Source organism: Phytophthora infestans, genomic scaffold (assembly GCF_000142945.1).
Source record: "Phytophthora infestans T30-4 supercont1.39 genomic scaffold, whole genome shotgun sequence".
Lineage (NCBI taxonomy): Eukaryota > Oomycota > Peronosporomycetes > Peronosporales > Peronosporaceae > Phytophthora > Phytophthora infestans.
Window position 1 is genome coordinate 504,223 of NW_003303720.1, and position 16,490 is coordinate 520,712.

The following is a 16,490-nucleotide window of genomic DNA, read 5'->3' on the forward strand; positions in this document are numbered from 1 at the left end:
TCCGCGGTTATCAAAGGATACTTCGTCTAGGAAGACAAGGTTTTGATGACTCCAATTACAGTACTTAGCTCCTCAACGAATCTTAATACATCGCTTTCTTTAATATGCATCGCGCGTCTTTCAAGGACCTTCCAAGTAAGTCCGAAGATGTGACGGGGTCACACAGCACCTTGCGCTAGAGGAAGTTATCTTCCGAGAGTATACAAACTCTCAGTGAACGGCAGTTCACAGGTCCCCTCTTTAATTAAAGAGGGCGAAGTGACCTAAATAAGGTAGATTGTAAACTGAGTATATTTATAGGTAGGTTAAGTTTGAGGTTAATACAAACTATCAGTTACCTATAGAAATGCAATGTCATTTAACCAATGGTTGGTTTTGAATGACCTTGGTACCTTGTACCAAATATCCCGGAGTATGACATGTCATACTCCTGAAGTGTGAAGTGTCACACTTCATGTAACCAGGGTACACTTAGTGCTACGTACCCCGTTACATCCTCCCCCACTTAGGTTCGGTTTACCGACCAATCAGAATGAAGAGATGTTCGTCACAAACTCTCATTCTCAAAGTCGAAAACCATCGACTCGGCCGCGCGAGCGCGGCGGAGGCTCACTTCACAGTTAGAGCCTCGAGCAGCAACCTGTGCGCTCTTCGTCAAGGTCTCCACTTCGACCGTCAACATGCCTCGCGGCACTGCTAAGAGCGGTGCTAAGACACGCTCCAAGGCTGCAGCCGGTAAGGCGCAGGCCAAGAGCACTAAGCCTCACGGCAAAGGCTCTGCACTCAAGGAGGCTACTCAGGTGGCCTCCGAGGCGATCGGTTCCTCGGGTGTCGCGGCTGCGGACAAGCGCGCAAGCAGGCGACGCAGTCCGTCGCCCTCGTCCTCAGACAATCGTCCGAACCCTCGGTTCGTAGAACGTGAGTTCAACTCGGGCAGTGAGGACGATGCCGAGTCCGAGAGCACTCATGATGCTCCTGCGGGCTCTGTGGGAGGGCACAGCCCAGTGCCCAGTGAGCACAAAGAAGACAGCGTGCAGTCGTCCGCTAGTGATCACGGTGATCACAGTCCCAGGACCTCTGTGCGCTCTGAGAGTCCGGCCGTTAAGGCTAAGGGCACTCCCAAAGCCGGTGGCGATGAGGAAGGGAGTCCTCGCAAACGTCTCTCGCTTGCCGAGGGTCTTGCGCGCGCTAAGGCCTCTAAAGCCGAATGCGCCAAGCCCTCAAAGAAGCGTACCGCCTCTAAGTCTCCACTCCGCGAGGAGAAGGAGACTCGACGCTCCTATCAGAGTCTCTTCGGCTCCTCGGATGAAGAGGAGGAGAAGGAGGAAGAAGAGGAAGAGGAGGGTGCCATTGTTGAGCCCCGGGAGGTCTCGAATGACCTCGACCAGCAGCAGGAGGATTTCCAAGCTGCCCAGCGTGTGCGTGGGGGTTCGGTGGCGGCACCCGTCAGCCAGGGAGCTGCCATCAACTCAAGAGGGTATTGGCCTCCCGAGGAGAGCTCTGGGGCTGACCTCTTCTTAGAGCTTCTCGTCGCTCCTCGTGGCCTTGTGGGCGGCCACACTTCTAGGGGCATCTATGAACGAGCCCTTGTTCAGAAAGAACAGTTGTTCGTCGACAACGTGGAGGCTGCTCGGTGTGTGCTTCTCGCGCCACACCGCATTCCCCTTAAGGACTTCACGACTTGTCGTAAGAAGCCCGAGACCCGGGGTGGTCTCTATCCTGTTTGGGGATACCCCTGGGTTATGCCCGAGAACTGTCCCACATGGAGTTCTTGTGAGGACATGTTCTGGGCGTGGGTGGAGACTCTCAAGTACTCGCCCACGAAGTTATGGGAACTCCATGAAGATCAGCAGCTGTCCCACATCCTGGACCAGCGTGATCTTCGTGTGAGGTTTGCCCACTTGATCAGCAAGCGTATGCTGCCAAGGGACATCCTGAAGCGCGCGGCTTCTAGCGCTCACGATGAGCGCGGGTACGGTATGTATTCATCATCCGTACCCCGTTCGGGCAAGAAGCCCCGGACTACTTATGAAGCTGCCGCCGCTTCTGTTCCCAGATTGCGACAGCCTTCGGGCAGTCAATCAGGAGCCGTTCAATCGGCTCCCACGAGTTCTCGGAGTGGGCATAACCCCTCCACTTCACGAGGAGCTGTCGCTTCCCGCGACACCGTTGCTCCTGGAGGATCCGCTCCACGTGGAAGTGGACTTCTCCATTCCGGTCAAGCAGGGGCGGAGGTGCCCTTGTACGAGTACGAGTACTCGGCGCCTCCCGAGAGCCACTCTCGTTCGAGTGCTCCGACTGCGGGTCCGACACGGGACCCTGAGGTTGACCGCCTCCGTCAACGTCTCCTCGTGCTTGAGATTGCACTTGGCCTTGGGACTGGCGGTAATGCTGCCGCCCAGGCCGGGAATCAGGGCGAGCTCGCTCGTCTGGACCTGGTGGAGCGAGAGGTCGCGAGCCTGCACCTGCGGGTGGACCGCCGGGCCTCTTCGTCCGATCTGGACGAGGCCTTTCGCATGATCCGACGGATCGAGGCTTTGTTGCCACGTCCGGAGCCGCCTGCGGCACACTCCCAGACGTACGCGTATGGTGCGTACCCGGCGTACTCAGCGTACTCGGCGTATGGCGCCGGGGTCCGTTCGTATGGAGCCCCTCCGGCGTACGGTCTTGACCGCAGCCTTGCCGTCCCGACCGAGGCTTGGGTGCCTGCTCCGACGCCCTCGTCGACGACTGTGACCGGCCCTCGCTTCGAGGAGCTGGGTCAAGGGGGGTCTGCGAGTCAGCAACCCCCTGCGGGTCAAAGTACCGCTTAAGACGTCCGACATAGAACGTCGGGTGCGTCGTCATTGACTTTGGAAGGTCGATGGTGTACGACGCACCATGTCTGGTCAGGACTGCAAAAGGTCCGATGAAGCGGTGCTTCAGCTTGTTGCTGCCGACAGAGCTAACAGTGTCTAGAGGTAGGTTCCTCGTGTCTAGTAACACTAAGTCACCAATCTCAAATATACTTAAGTTTCCTCTTCCTTGTTTGTCCGAGTACTCCTTTTGTTTATCTTGGGCCGCTGCCATGGCATCGCGGACCCTGCTGACAATGTTCAGCTTGGTATCCATAAAGGATTCCACCTGTTTCCGCAGCGAAACTGGCCTCACATCCGAGACCTGGGAGGAAAGGGCTTTCCGAGCCTCTCCCCCACTTAGAATAGAGGTGTCAGTGTTTCCTCGAAGAGTGAGAGGCACTCTGGGGTGGCGGAAGCCGTTCAAGTAGAACGGCGTGAACCCCGTGGACGCGTGCACCGCGTTGTTGAGCGCAAACTCAACAACTGGAAGCTGCGTCGACCACGTACGTGGCGCTGCCGCGCACACACTGCGCAGAGTGTCCTCGAGCACTCGATTGACGCGCTCTGTTTGGCCGTCTGTCTGCGGATGATCCGCAGTGGACATCTGCAGACGAGTTCCCAGTAAAGGGAACAGCGTTTTCCAAAACGCAGCAGTGAACCGCGGGTCTCGGTCCGAGACAATCGTCTCCGGGAGACCGTGATAGCGGAACACGCCATCGACGAACAACCTTGCGGTTTGTTCGCCCGTCACAGTGACGGGAACTGGAGCAAGATGTACCATCTTGCTCAGCCGACACACGAACACCAAAATTCCGGTGTTGCCGTGTCCGTCGGCGGGAAGCCCAAAGATGAAGTCAAGACTCATCGACTTCCAACAATCAGCCGGTACGGGCAGGCTCTGTAGTGGAGCCGAAGAGTGCCCTGCGGGTTTAACCCGCTGACATGTTTCACATGTCTTGACGTACCGGGCGACCCACTTGTACATGTGGGTCCACCAGAAGGACTGAGAGACCGACAGAAAGGTCTTCTCGCGGCCCAAGTGGCCGCTGGAGGGCGCGTCATGCGCCTCCGCGAGGATGTCGAACTTCAGATCCTCGTCGTTGGGTACGACCACCCGTGGAGGATCAGTGGGCTCCACCCGATAATAGAGGAGGCCCTCCTTCAACTCATATCGGTGGAGCCGTGAGCGCTGTCGCGACGAGAGCCAGTCGGACTTCGCGCTCGTTCCGGCCTTAAGGAACTTGACGATAGGCGCGACAGCCTCATCGTCCCGATACGCCATGCGTATCCGATCATATAGATCCGTTGTCACCCGCGTGATGTGGGCCAACTCATAGTCGGGACGCCTAGAGAGGGCGTCCGCAAGCACGTTGAGCTTGCCCGGCTTGTACTCGACGCGGAAGTTATATTCCGCGAAGAAGGACAGCCACCTCGCCATCCGTTGGGAGAGGTGAGGCGAGTTAGTCGCCGTCCTCAAGGACGCGTGGTCTGTGTAGATCACAAAGGGTGTAGAGCCCAGAAGGTGAACACGGAACTTCACAAGGGCATATTTCATTGCCAGGAGCTCCTTGTCGTGGACAGGGTAGTTCCGCTCGGCGGCGTTGAGCTGCCTGGACTGGAACGAGATGACTCGTTCCTGACCTGCCGTGTCGGCCTGCAGCAATGCACACCCGATTGCGTAATCGGAGGCATCGCAGACGACGCTAAACGGCTTCGTCTCGTCCGGCAGAGCCAGGACAGGGGCCTCTTGGAGACTGGCCTTGATGCTGTCAAAAGCATCCTGGTGCTCTTGCTCCCAGCGCCAGTCGACGTCCTTCTGAAGGAGGCTCGACAAAGGCTTAGCGAAGCCCGCGTACCCAGCGCTGTACTTGTGAAGGTAGTTGGCCAAACCCAACCACTTTCGAAGATCCTTCTGGGATCGGGGCGTCGGCCATGCTGCTATGGCCTTGACCTTGTCTGGGTCAGCCCGAACGCCCACGTTGCTTACGAAGCAACCGAGAACTTTGATCTCTGGTGACGTGAAAACGCACTTGTCGATGTTGGCGTAGAGCTTGTTCGCTCGCATTACGTCCAACACTCGACGGAGGTGTCCTAGATGCACCTCCATGGCCGTCTTGCCTCCCTCGGCACGGCTATGGACGAAAATGTCGTCGAAGTACGTCTGTACGAAGGTACGCAAAGGGCGGAACAATTGCGTCACCAGGCGATTGAACGTCGCCGGGGCGTTAGACAAGCCCTGCGGCATGACGAGCCACTCCCAAAGCATGCCGCTTGGAGTGCTTACCGCGGTGAGCGGGATGTCACTCTCTCGCATCAGGATTTGGTAGTATCCGTCTACCAAATCCAGCGCACTGTACAGTACGCTCCCGGCCATGTTGTTCAACAACACATCCTTTCGTGGGATCGGTGTTTGGGCCGGCACCGTTGCGTTGTTCAGCTTGTTATAAGCGTGAACCAGACGCCACTTTCCGTTCGGCTTACGAACGCAGAAAGTCGGCGTCGAGTGCGGGGATTTCGACTCCCGCACCATGCCTGCCTTCGCTTTCGCGGCGAAGAAGGCATCAATGACCTCGCACTGTTCGCGCGGGAGAGGCCATTGCCTCGTGACACAATACTTTGTGCCGGGCACGAGATCAATCTCGTGCCGTACGCCTCGATCCGGTGGGAGCTGGGTCGGTGGGTGTTTATTCACCACGTCCGCATACTCCGTCACCAAAGGATACACCGGATCCTTGGGGTTCTTGAGAATCTCAGAACCCAAGCGCGCCTGACGCTGCTTGTTCATGTCTTCCAGGACGTTCTCGTCCAAGACAGAGGAGGAGTTCAGCTCCTCCTGAGTGGTCTCAGGTCTTATGAGTACCATCTCAGCGATCTCTCAGGCCTTGAGGTTGGCCAGGAAAGACTCAGCCGTCATTTCCTCGAGGTTCAGTATCTCTGCAACCTCTGGCAACGGTTCCAAGTGGACACCAGATGCCTTGACGGGTAAACCCGTCTCGCTATCGAAGATGTGATAACACTCTTCCACCGGCCTTGTCGGAGGAGCCCGGGCCCTGGACTCCGAGTCGCTTAAAGCGACGTCGATCGGAACGAAGTTCGGATCCGACTTGAGGCGGCGGCGGCGTCTTTGCCGACGGCTTCTGTGACGGGGAGCTTTGCTGCCCACGTCTAGGGATGTCGTCGCTACGACATCCGAGGCACTCGTGGCCTCGTGTGGTACTGTTGTACCCACACAGGAAGCGTGTTCAACGCCTTCCTCTTCAGTTAAGGTCTGGGCGACCGCGTGTGGCACTGTGTTACCCACACAGGAAGCGTGTTCAACGCCTTCCTCTTCAGTTAAGGTCTGGGCGACCGCGTGTGGCACTGTGTTACTCACACAGGAAGCGTATCCGACGTCTTCCTCTTCAGTTATGGTCTGGGCGACCGTGAGTGGAACTCTGTTACCCACTCTGAACACGCTGTTCTCAGTGTTCATGACAGCTGCAGCTGTCTGCGGAACTAAGTTACCCGCCTGTGGACCTAAGTTACCCACTTGGCCGGCGCCTCTTCTGGGCGCGGCCACCATCAAAACATCCTCGGAGTCGTCATATACGTCGACGACTCCCAAGCATCTGCCGGATTCTTTGGTACCCTGGCAGCCCTTGCGGGCGCCCCGGGTCCTGACAGAGGTGGGAACATGACTCACCAATGCTCTGTCGGACTGCGCAGGGCGGCTGGCACCGATTGCCTTGCCTCCCCAGTCGATCCAGGGCTCGTGCTTCTCAAGCCAGGGCATGCCCAGGATCATATCATATGGATCCATATCGAGAACAGTGAACTGTTCGAGGCTGTCAAAGTCTTCAAACTTGACAGCCAGATCCACTTGGACGTTGGGGACAGTGACGACCTTCCCGTCGGCCAGTCGCACTGACACCGTCCCGTTGCCCTTGCTTTCTCGCAAAGCTTCGGACAACTTGTTGCTGTTACGAGCAACCGTCTGGCGGCGTGCGAAATTCTTCGACGCCCCAGAGTCAATCAAGATTCTAAAGGGGTGATCGTACCCCCGTACACATCCGTGTACTACGAGCAACCCGCCGCTGCTCTTCGCCGATTCGAGAGTGCGAAGACTCTCAGGGGCTAAGTCCCCGTGGTACGCGCCACCCGCGCACCCATCACGAAGACTTAGTTCTTCCCCAGTAGGGCGCCCCGCCCCTACTGGTTCCCTGCGTTCCCCTGTCCCCGGGATCCTGGCTTCTGCCAGCGACCCTTGAGGACGGGCTTGGGGAAGGACCGTCTGCGGAGTCTTTCCGCGGGACAGTCGCGCTTGAAGTGGACCATCTTCCCACAGCCGAAGCAGCGGATGTCACGCTGTTCGGCGGACCCGAGTTCCATGGGAACTGGTCCGTTGGGGCTTGTTCGACCGGGAGCCGACAAGGAACTCCCAGGCCACGCTGAGGCCGGCGTACGCGCCTGGCGATGGCTGTATTCTTCTTGAAGAGCCACTTGAATCGCCTCTTCAAGGGTGTTTGCCTGCACCCGGAACAGCTGAGTGCGTGCGGGGCCCACTCGAAGGCCGTCCATGAACACAGTCATCTTGATGTGTTCATTGAGTGGGTTTCCCACTAGGGACGCCGTGAGCTCCCGTATCTCTTGCACATACTCGTGCAGTTCGCGTCTTCCTTGTTTACACGCGAGGAAGCGCGAACGCTGGCGGTACTCGTAGTTCGCCGGGAGGAACGCGGCTCGGAGCTGTTCGCACAGCTGAGTCCAGGATGTGAAACATCCAGGGGATGTCGCTTCCCGAGTGTACACCCAACTCTTAGCACGACCGCTAAGGTTGGAGAGTGCAAAAGCAACACGCAGTTGCTCGGTCGAGATCAGAGCCGCGTCCATCGCGAGCTCTACTTCTCGGACCCAGAAGTGAAGGTTCTCGCCTTCCTTCCCTTCATACGGCTTTACCTTCAGCCGTATTGGCTTCGGGTGAGGCGGGTTTGCTCCCGCCGCCGGAGCCTGCAGGCTCTCCCGCACATGCGCGATGAGGCCCTGCTCGTACGCGTCGAATGCATTGACGCGCTCGAGCTGCTCAGCCGGTGTTGATACCACCAGGCTCTGCAGGGCCTCCATCCCGAAGATGCCTGCCATCTTCCGAACCGACTCGAACTGAGAGTCGTTCATATGGGAGAAGTCGTTCCTATCCATGGCAACGAACTTCGGAGGTTCAGGTAGTCTACCCGCGATGGCGTGGATTGACTACAAGTGCTACCAAGTGTGACGGGGTCACACAGCACCTTGCGCTAGAGGAAGTTATCTTCCGAGAGTATACAAACTCTCAGTGAACGGCAGTACACAGGTCCCCTCTTTAATTAAAGAGGGCGAAGTGACCTAAATAAGGTAGATTGTAAACTGAGTATATTTATAGGTAGGTTAAGTTTGAGGTTAATACAAACTATCAGTTACCTATAGAAATGCAGTGTCACAAAACCAATGGTTGGTTTTGAATGACCTTGGTACCTTGTACCAAATATCCCGGAGTATGACATGTCATACTCCTGAAGTGTGAAGTGTCACACTTCATGTAACCAGGGTACACTTAGTGCTACGTACCCCGTTACAGAAGATGTGGATAATGCGCCAAACGGATGACTTTGAAATCGGAATGTGGTGAGCTTCAGTGATAGCAGCTTGTGCTTCGTCCAAGTAGGCAAGCGGTTTTTTCTGATAATAGTTGCTGAGCCATTCTCTATGCGCTGATGTAAACTTTCTGTCCACTTCTGTGCTCGCCCGCTGAAATGTTCCTGTGTCCTCGCAGACCTGTTTCCAGTTACCGATGGTTCTTACGTCCTTGTTGTAGACATGAGCGAGCTGCTGGCGAGTGTAGCCAAGATTGTAGAACGCGTACAAGCAGTGGAACACTGTGTTTGGGTTAGTATGTTGCTTAGTGGCGGCCAGCTTTTTTTTTACGCTTATTGTGCGCTGTTGGCGAGCGAGCACATCTTTCCTGATTTTAGCCAGTAGTATGCTACCGAGCGGTTGCGGAGCCGTTTATAGATTTGATCGAAACGGAAATTTCTTGTAGAATTGACAATATCAATATTCCATACTACTTTCACAATCAGTATTAGCAAATGGCAGATGACTACTATTTCTAAAATAGTAGTCATATTAAAAAATTCTGATTACTTAGCCTACAGCAATTAATACTACTCAGTACCTGTATTATTAATACACTGCTACCGAGTTACTGATTCAGGGATCGAATTAGACCAGCTACATGCACTTACAATGTAAGTCTGCTCTGCGCTGATACATGTAAGTTAACCCAGCCGCGACTTTGCTTGTACGTGTACTGTACACCACAGTGCTACGCTTTTTGCCATCATCTGAATCAGATTCTGATGATCCATCGCCTGAGGAAATTTCAAGTTGAAAAAACTAAAGTGGAACTAAAATCCAACTCCAAATTTCGCTCGCGTGCATTGTAGTGTGCGCAACCTTACAGCCTGACGTATTGTAGGCGAGATGGCTACATATATGCCTTGAGCACATTCGCGTGTTACTTCGAGACGACTTAAACGAGGCGAAGAGACGTTGAGCTCACTAAGTCGTCTCGAAGTAACGCGAATGTACTCAAGGCGAGCCATTTGCTGGCTCTTTTCTCGGAATGCAGACCAATTTTTCACTAGCTCTTTGTAAGGAAGGTCGCGCTTTTTCTGCGTGTGTCATTCCAGTCAGGCCAACGGTTCTCTATGCCGAAGCCACCAAAAACCCAGTACGCCTGTCCTGCAATAAATCTCCCACCAGCCACTTCCCATTATTCCGCCAAGTGTGTACCAGGTGTTTCCTCTTGAAAACGTAACTGAAGGCAGCGATGGCGGACGCAGCGAGTGCGGCCGCGAGCGTGACTGAGTCGGCGGCCACCGAGGACTTGACGCCGTCCACGACCATTTTGGACGGAATGCGCGTGTATTTTGTGATCGGCGCCATCGGCTGGCTGGCCTTCGAACTGGGTCGTGTCAAGTTGCAACGCGCTTATTACTGTCGCGAAGGCAAGCCGGAGACGACCAATCGGATAGTAACAAGATGCCACGATACCAAAGTGTTTGGCTGGCTGAAGCTGCTCTTCTTCACTCGAGACGACGATATTCTGGACCAATGTGGCATGGACACTCTCTTCTTCTTGCGATTCCTTCGTCTCTGCGAGAAGGTGACAGCCGTGGGGATTCTATGCTCTGTTGCCAACTTCCCCATCTACTACTACGCCAAGCGCGACTCGCTGGACGCGCTGTATCGCATGACGCTGTCGCATTTAGACACAGACCAGATGTGGCGCTTCTGGTTCACTGTCATCACCATGTACTTGGTCTCCATCACCACGTGCTTCCTCCTGTGGAAGGAGTACGAGGAATATATCCGTCGTCGTCACGAGTTCATGTCTAGGAAGCACTCGCAGCAATACACGGTGGTTCTGAACGGGCTGCCTCCGAACCTCTGCACGCAACAAACGCTGCGGAATTATCTGGAACTGCTCTTCCCTAAATCAGTTCTACACGTGTATGTTGCACTGGAATGTCGCGATCTCGAGAAACTCGTGGCTGAACGTGTCAAAGTGCGCAACAATCTGGAACACGTGCTGGCGCAATGCGCCAAGACTGGCGAGCGCGTGTTGACCAGTAACAAGATGCTAGGAGGCGAGAAAGTGGACGCTGTGGAGCTGTACCAAGACCAACTGAAAGACCTCAACAAGGCGGTGGAGAAGGAAGTTCGCTCGATTGTACGCAACCAAGCAGCAGTGGCGCGCCAATTGGTGGAATCGAGCAACGACGGTGAAAATTTAGGATTTAACCAGAATTTTGAATCTGCCAGAAGCATCAACTTCGCTATCAAGGAAGAAGAACTGGACGGCGACGCAGTGGAATCGAGATACATCAAGAGTCTGAAGAGGCAGGATAAGAAGGCCATGGGTATCATGCGTCCTGCAGGATTCGTGACCTTCCGAAGTCTGAAAGTAGCGCAGTCCTGTACTCAGATCCTGCAAAGTGCCGATCCGACTCAGATGCACGTGGAGCCTGCAGCTCACGCTGACGATGTGGTGTGGCCGAACATTGGACTGTCCAAGAACACCAAAGACACTTGGTTCATGATCTCGATGGCTCTAAGTACAGCGATTATCCTGCTGTGGACGGTGCCGACGGGTATTGTGGTGTCTTTTGCGAAGGTCTCGACGCTTGAGAAAGAATGGTCCTGGCTGGAGACTGCAATTGACAACTATCCGTGGATCAAGTCGGTGTTGGAGCAGCTTTCTCCACTGATGCTGTCCGTTATGACGGCTCTAGCTCCGATTATCTTTGGCATCTTGTCCCGACGTGAAGGTCACGCGTTTGCGTCACAAGTGGATGCCTCACTACTCAACAAACTGGTCATCTACCAGATCTACGTGACCTTCTTACTACCGATTATCGGTGGTACCGTTATCGACGCTGTCATCGGATCAAGCGACACGAACTTGACGGATGCCAGTGCAATTCTCACCCTTATCAGTGACTCCGTTGCTGTGCAGTCCTCCTTCTTCATCACTTATCTACTGGTCAAGACGGGACTTAATTTGACTCTAGTTCTACTGCGTGTGACACCCATTGTCAAGGCTGCTATCTACGAAGTCTTCGCTCCAAAGTTGACCCCTCGCGAACGTTCGACAGCTTGGTTTGGCCTCAACTCGCTGGCAAACCCTGGGGATTTCGGAGCATCCGACCAAGTTTCCGAGTACTTTTTGGTGTTGATGCTCGTTTTGGTGTTCTGTGCCATTGCACCCATTCTCAACTACTTCGCACTGGTGTACCTGGTGCTATCGGACTTGGTCTACCGGTGGGCTGTCATGTGTGTGCATGATCCGTCGACGCAGACGTCGGGCACGTTCTTCCCGTCGCTGTATCGCTTCATCGTTGGTGCACTCATGTTCTCCCAGATCATTATGGCGTCGGTACTGGCCACCAAGCAAGTGGCACTTCCAGCAACGTTCTCGATCATTTTGCCGTTCCTAACGCTGGCCTTCCACCTGTTCGTGTCGTCGCGTTATCCGAAGATCGCGCTGAACTTGCCGTTGGACCAAGCGGTGATGGTCGACTCACGTCGCTCACGCCAAATGGACGACCTGGAGCGTGTGCTTGAGGACATGTACATGCAGCCAGCGATGCTGGAGCGTGGCCCACTGGAACCGGACTACCAAGGACTGACTAGCGACCCGAACTCCGAGAACCAGCTCGCGTCGCCTCCGCCTGTCGAGGTAAGTGCCTCAGATAGGGACATGTTTGCCATTTAGTCCAACTCTGACGTGACTGGTGTTGTATTCGTACAGAAGGACTCGTTCCGGTCTCATGACAAGCAGGTCTTTTCACCGGTATAGATAAGTTCTTCTGTTTTCTTCTTGAGTCGCGGCACCACGGTGCACGACTGTAGTAATACACACATTTCGATGGCTGAACTCTTTTCTTACGTCTTTAATTGTTTGATTGTGCAGAATAGTGCTCAAGGCAGTAACTACGAGCGCATGGACAGCAACAAACAACACCGATACGATACGGACGAAGGAGGCCTCGTTTGATAAAACGTCAGCTCTGACTGACCCGCATGCAGTTTCCAACGCTTAAGCACTGACCACTTGCGAATAAATCTTATGTAATACCGACTCGAATTGTTATTAAAAAGCTTAATATATCGATCCCATGGAGCTTACCAACTTGTGCAGCTGAGCTCTTGTATCAAATGGATATTCATCTACCGTATGATCCTTGGCAGATTTTTCGTCAAAGCGGCATTTCACGATTCGCTTGAAATGAATCCCGAACAACAAGGTTCAGACCGTGATGGGCACATAGACAACGAGTATTTTGCTATGCGAAAGTGGCACTGAGGGGGATGGGCAATAGCTCATATCAGTGTTGACTTGAGGTGAAGCAAAAGTTAGCAGCTAAAAGTTGGCTGGCATCACCCAGAATCTAGCCGGCTCTGGTGTGTCTCTTTACAAACATACTAGTAGTAGTAGTGCACTGCTGCTGCTCTTGTAAATGTTGTGTGTAGCGTTTTGCTGCCCAATGAATCAAGACAGGCAGCTGGAAGGGGTCGCACGTGAGCTGAACCAAACGAACGTCTCTAGTAAAAAAAAAACCGGTCTGACTATTTTTCCAACCGTTTTCAGAGAAAAGCATCTAAATAGCTATCACGGGCCAATAATATCGCGTGACTATAAAAATAGAACCATTATAGAGAGTTTAAAGTCGAATAAGACTACATGTAGCACTTTCCAACTCGAGCTGTGCTGTCTGCACCCTCACCATTTGTGCTCTTATCGACCATCTGCACGAGCTCTATCTTTACGTCAGGGCCGTATTGTACACGACAGCCTATCTTGCGGCTTCAGCTGGGATCTCCATCCGGAGGCAGAGGATCTTCCAGTTGTCGCCCGTCACTACCGACTTGGCGTCTTGCTTCGGTCTCCACTGCGAGACTCAGTGGCCTCATGGATTCCCCACTGGCAGTCTCGCAGATCTCGCTGTCGCAGTCCAACATCTCCAGCTACAGTCAGGGCAGTCGCAGCAATGGCAGCAGGATGTTCGACGTGGAATCTTCCTCCTCGACATCGGCGTCCAAGGACTTTTTGTATCAGCGACAACTAACACCCAACGCAGTTCCACTGCTAGTACGATTACAACGCCATCGGATACTATGGACAACACTACTAGGCGTCGCGGTGATCGTGGTGATAATGTATTTCCTTCAGGAAGGGATCGTACTCAAGTCAATCCCAGTGTCGAGCAGCGGGACGGAGGATATTGACGCGTATAATTTCTACGTTGGCTTAATCACGTCGCTGGTGGTTAAACCTTTAATGGGATTAGTCTCTGCAATAGTACCGGCAGTTTTACTGTGCTTCTTGACGCAAGTGGCGATGCAGGAGACGAGCTCACGATGGTCTCGATTGGGTCTGGCCTTACTGGGAAATGTGGTGCTTTACTGCTTACTTAACGGGTTTATGGCGGTCTACGTGAGTGAGAAAACTGTACGAATGGATGCAGTTATCGGAGATAGCGACTTGGCGGAATACGAGAGCACACCGATCGTTATGTCGGACAGAGCATCTAGCGCTGATACAATTATTCGCAGTGCCATGCTAATGGCCGATGCAACAGCGGAAAATGCAGCAGGGCAGTGCAGTCGACCGTCGCCAAGAAGACTTCCAGCTCAGCTGAACTACGGCTACCCATCTCGTCAATGGCTAAGCGAAATGCTCCCGTATGCTCCAGAAACGACAGATGCCAACACGTTAATTGTGTCACTGAATGATGACGTCAAATCGACTGATATAGTGACAATGCCGATGGAACCGACGGCTGCCCGGAACCTCGTCGGCTATGCTCTGCGCGCTACGGACGATTTTTATCGTGAGCAAGACGTACAAGCGAACGCTAGTGCGTTTGAGCTGTTAGATTTACCTGAGAATTTCGACTCGGCGTCATCTGAAGACGCAAGAATGACGCACGCCCTCGTGAAAGCTACAAACGCCACTTTGAATCGTGCAGTGAAAACACGTTCTCATTTGAGAAACTTCAGTATTGCTGAGAGCAGCTTGGAATTCGTGAAGTTCCCATGGACAACAGACAGCGGAGAGCTGGTATTCGAGGGAGTAACGTTTGAGATTCCTATGGACAAAGGATATTTGCGTCGAGAAGTGAAGCTTCTTAACGACACGACTCAGTCTGTCGTGTATGGCTCTCAGGCACTTGATGGGTCATTTGAAATCAACGCAAAGGAGGAGTGTGGACGGTATGGATGTGTTGTTAGCCCCGTCGGAGCAGCGTTGACCACCGCCCCAGCTGACGAAGGCAGCCAAGTCCGTGCTTTACCTCTGTGTCTTGATGCTGATGGGAACGAAGACTTTAAAAGTACGATGAACGTTGATGGAAGCGACTGTGGACGCCGGTCTACCAATTCTATGCTGGTTTTGAGCTTTGCGAAGCGAATCGTCGGCCAAGCTATTAGCTCTTCGTTTGTGAATGACACAAACAGCGATGCGCTAGTTGTGATGCTCACGAACGCGAGAAAAATTTACCAAGTTACAGCCGGTCGACTGTCGTGGGAAACTGCAGACCTGGCTTCCAAGTATGGTGCGTCGTGTGAGGCAAGTGACTGCAGCGGCGTCGCCTTCCCTCTCTCCGACGAGTCAAGAGGAGTCATCGTTGGAAGTGATTATGTGCCTGTCAGCAACTTGACAGCGTACACCCCCTCATTACTATTATGGACACCTCTCGTGACTTCAAATGTGCAGGAGGTGGACATGAGCGACATCCTCAAGAGCGATTTTGTATTCCCTAAAAATTTTGTTGACACTACCGGCTGGACCCCAGTCGATGGCTCTCGATGTGAACGCGAACGTGGAGTATTCATGGATCGTGTACAGAGCTCGCACTTGTATTCCGAGCGATCTCTACAGCCAGCCTACCAGTCTGCTCTGTTTTGGTTATTCCAGCATGGTGTGGTGAAGCACAAACTTAGCAAGACGGCGCTAGCGTTTGACAGTAGTGTAAACTATGTGGATATTACGCTGTCAGTGCCTCAACTCTCGGCCATGCTCACGCTAGTGGGGTGTGCGTCGCTAGTCATCATGGCGGTGTTGATTTTCTTTGGAGGCAAAAGCCGTGAAGCTGACATCGAGAGGAACTTCAAACCACACCACTTGGCTCGAATACTGCTGGACGATGACGCATTTTCACACAGACTGCTCAAGTGTGATCTACTCAACGTCGGCAACAAGTATTTGAACAGCTCCGAGCTGCTGGATCAGTTCGAGATCAGCGGACTGGCGTTGCGGCATCGCAAACGTCCGTCTGATGTGCTAATTGTGCCTAACGGCCACCAATCAAGCACACAATCGGCAGCATCAAGCCAGGCAGCCAATATCGTGTAAGTAGCGTACAAAACCATTATAGACCAGTATTTACTATCCTCCATTTTTTTGTAAAGCCTCCTTGTATCACTGTGGAGACACCTGGAAAAATACACAATTGAGCTCATTCGTTTCGAACACAGAAATCAATGGTGGGCATCACCATTTCCGTTATATATTCATCGTGAAAAGTCGAGGTACTTTAAATTGCGGTATGCAATTTGGATGACCTATCTGTGCAGAATTGCTTATTTCAAAGGTTTTAGCAGGTCGCTCATACTACAAAGACAAGTGTATTATTCACAAAGGAGCAAAGAAAATGTTCCACGTCGCTCTTTTGATATCGAACATTTAGTTCTCCGAGCTATAAATGTTTTCTAAACTCATGGCTTCACCTCTGGGGGGCTTTAAGCTGTAGCGTTCAGGGTCACAAATGTATCGAAATGATGGATGCAAATAAAGTTGAAGTGACAATCATTCTGGCGTTCCGCACTCAAGTGCACCATGGAATTGGTGGGTAGCATCACGCGCTTTGCCTTGGCGACATATTTCATGAAGCGAGGCAGCAATGCTCGTCCTGTACACTCTAGAAACGAAGTACCTTGGCCATCTCCTTCCTATGAGCCGAGCTTTGCTTCCAGTGATGAAGAGGAGAGTCAAGACGCTGAGTCGGAATTCTCAGTCGTTGTGTCGACTCATGTGTCCAATCTAAGACAGTTGCGGGCGGATCAGCGTTTCCA

At 53.3% G+C, this 16,490-nt stretch overlaps 2 protein-coding genes across 2 annotated transcripts; both read left to right on the forward strand.

The window, feature by feature from the left end:
• Nucleotides 1–9,681: 9,681 nt before the first annotated feature.
• On the forward strand, nt 9,682–12,495 carry PITG_15846 (uncharacterized protein; the record flags this gene model as incomplete). The annotated part of the gene is made up of 3 exons (XM_002898037.1): nt 9,682–12,093; nt 12,166–12,207; nt 12,328–12,495. 3 exons carry the CDS (start codon nt 9,682–9,684, stop codon nt 12,409–12,411), a joined length of 2,538 nt encoding a protein of 845 aa, XP_002898083.1.
• An 813-nt stretch (nt 12,496–13,308) lies between these two features.
• Nucleotides 13,309–15,771, forward strand: PITG_15847 (uncharacterized protein; the record flags this gene model as incomplete). The annotated part of the gene is made up of 1 exon (XM_002898038.1): nt 13,309–15,771. The coding sequence occupies one exon, from the start codon at nt 13,327–13,329 to the stop codon at nt 15,769–15,771; it is 2,445 nt and encodes an 814-aa protein (XP_002898084.1).
• Between the last annotated feature and the right edge of the window lie 719 nt (nt 15,772–16,490).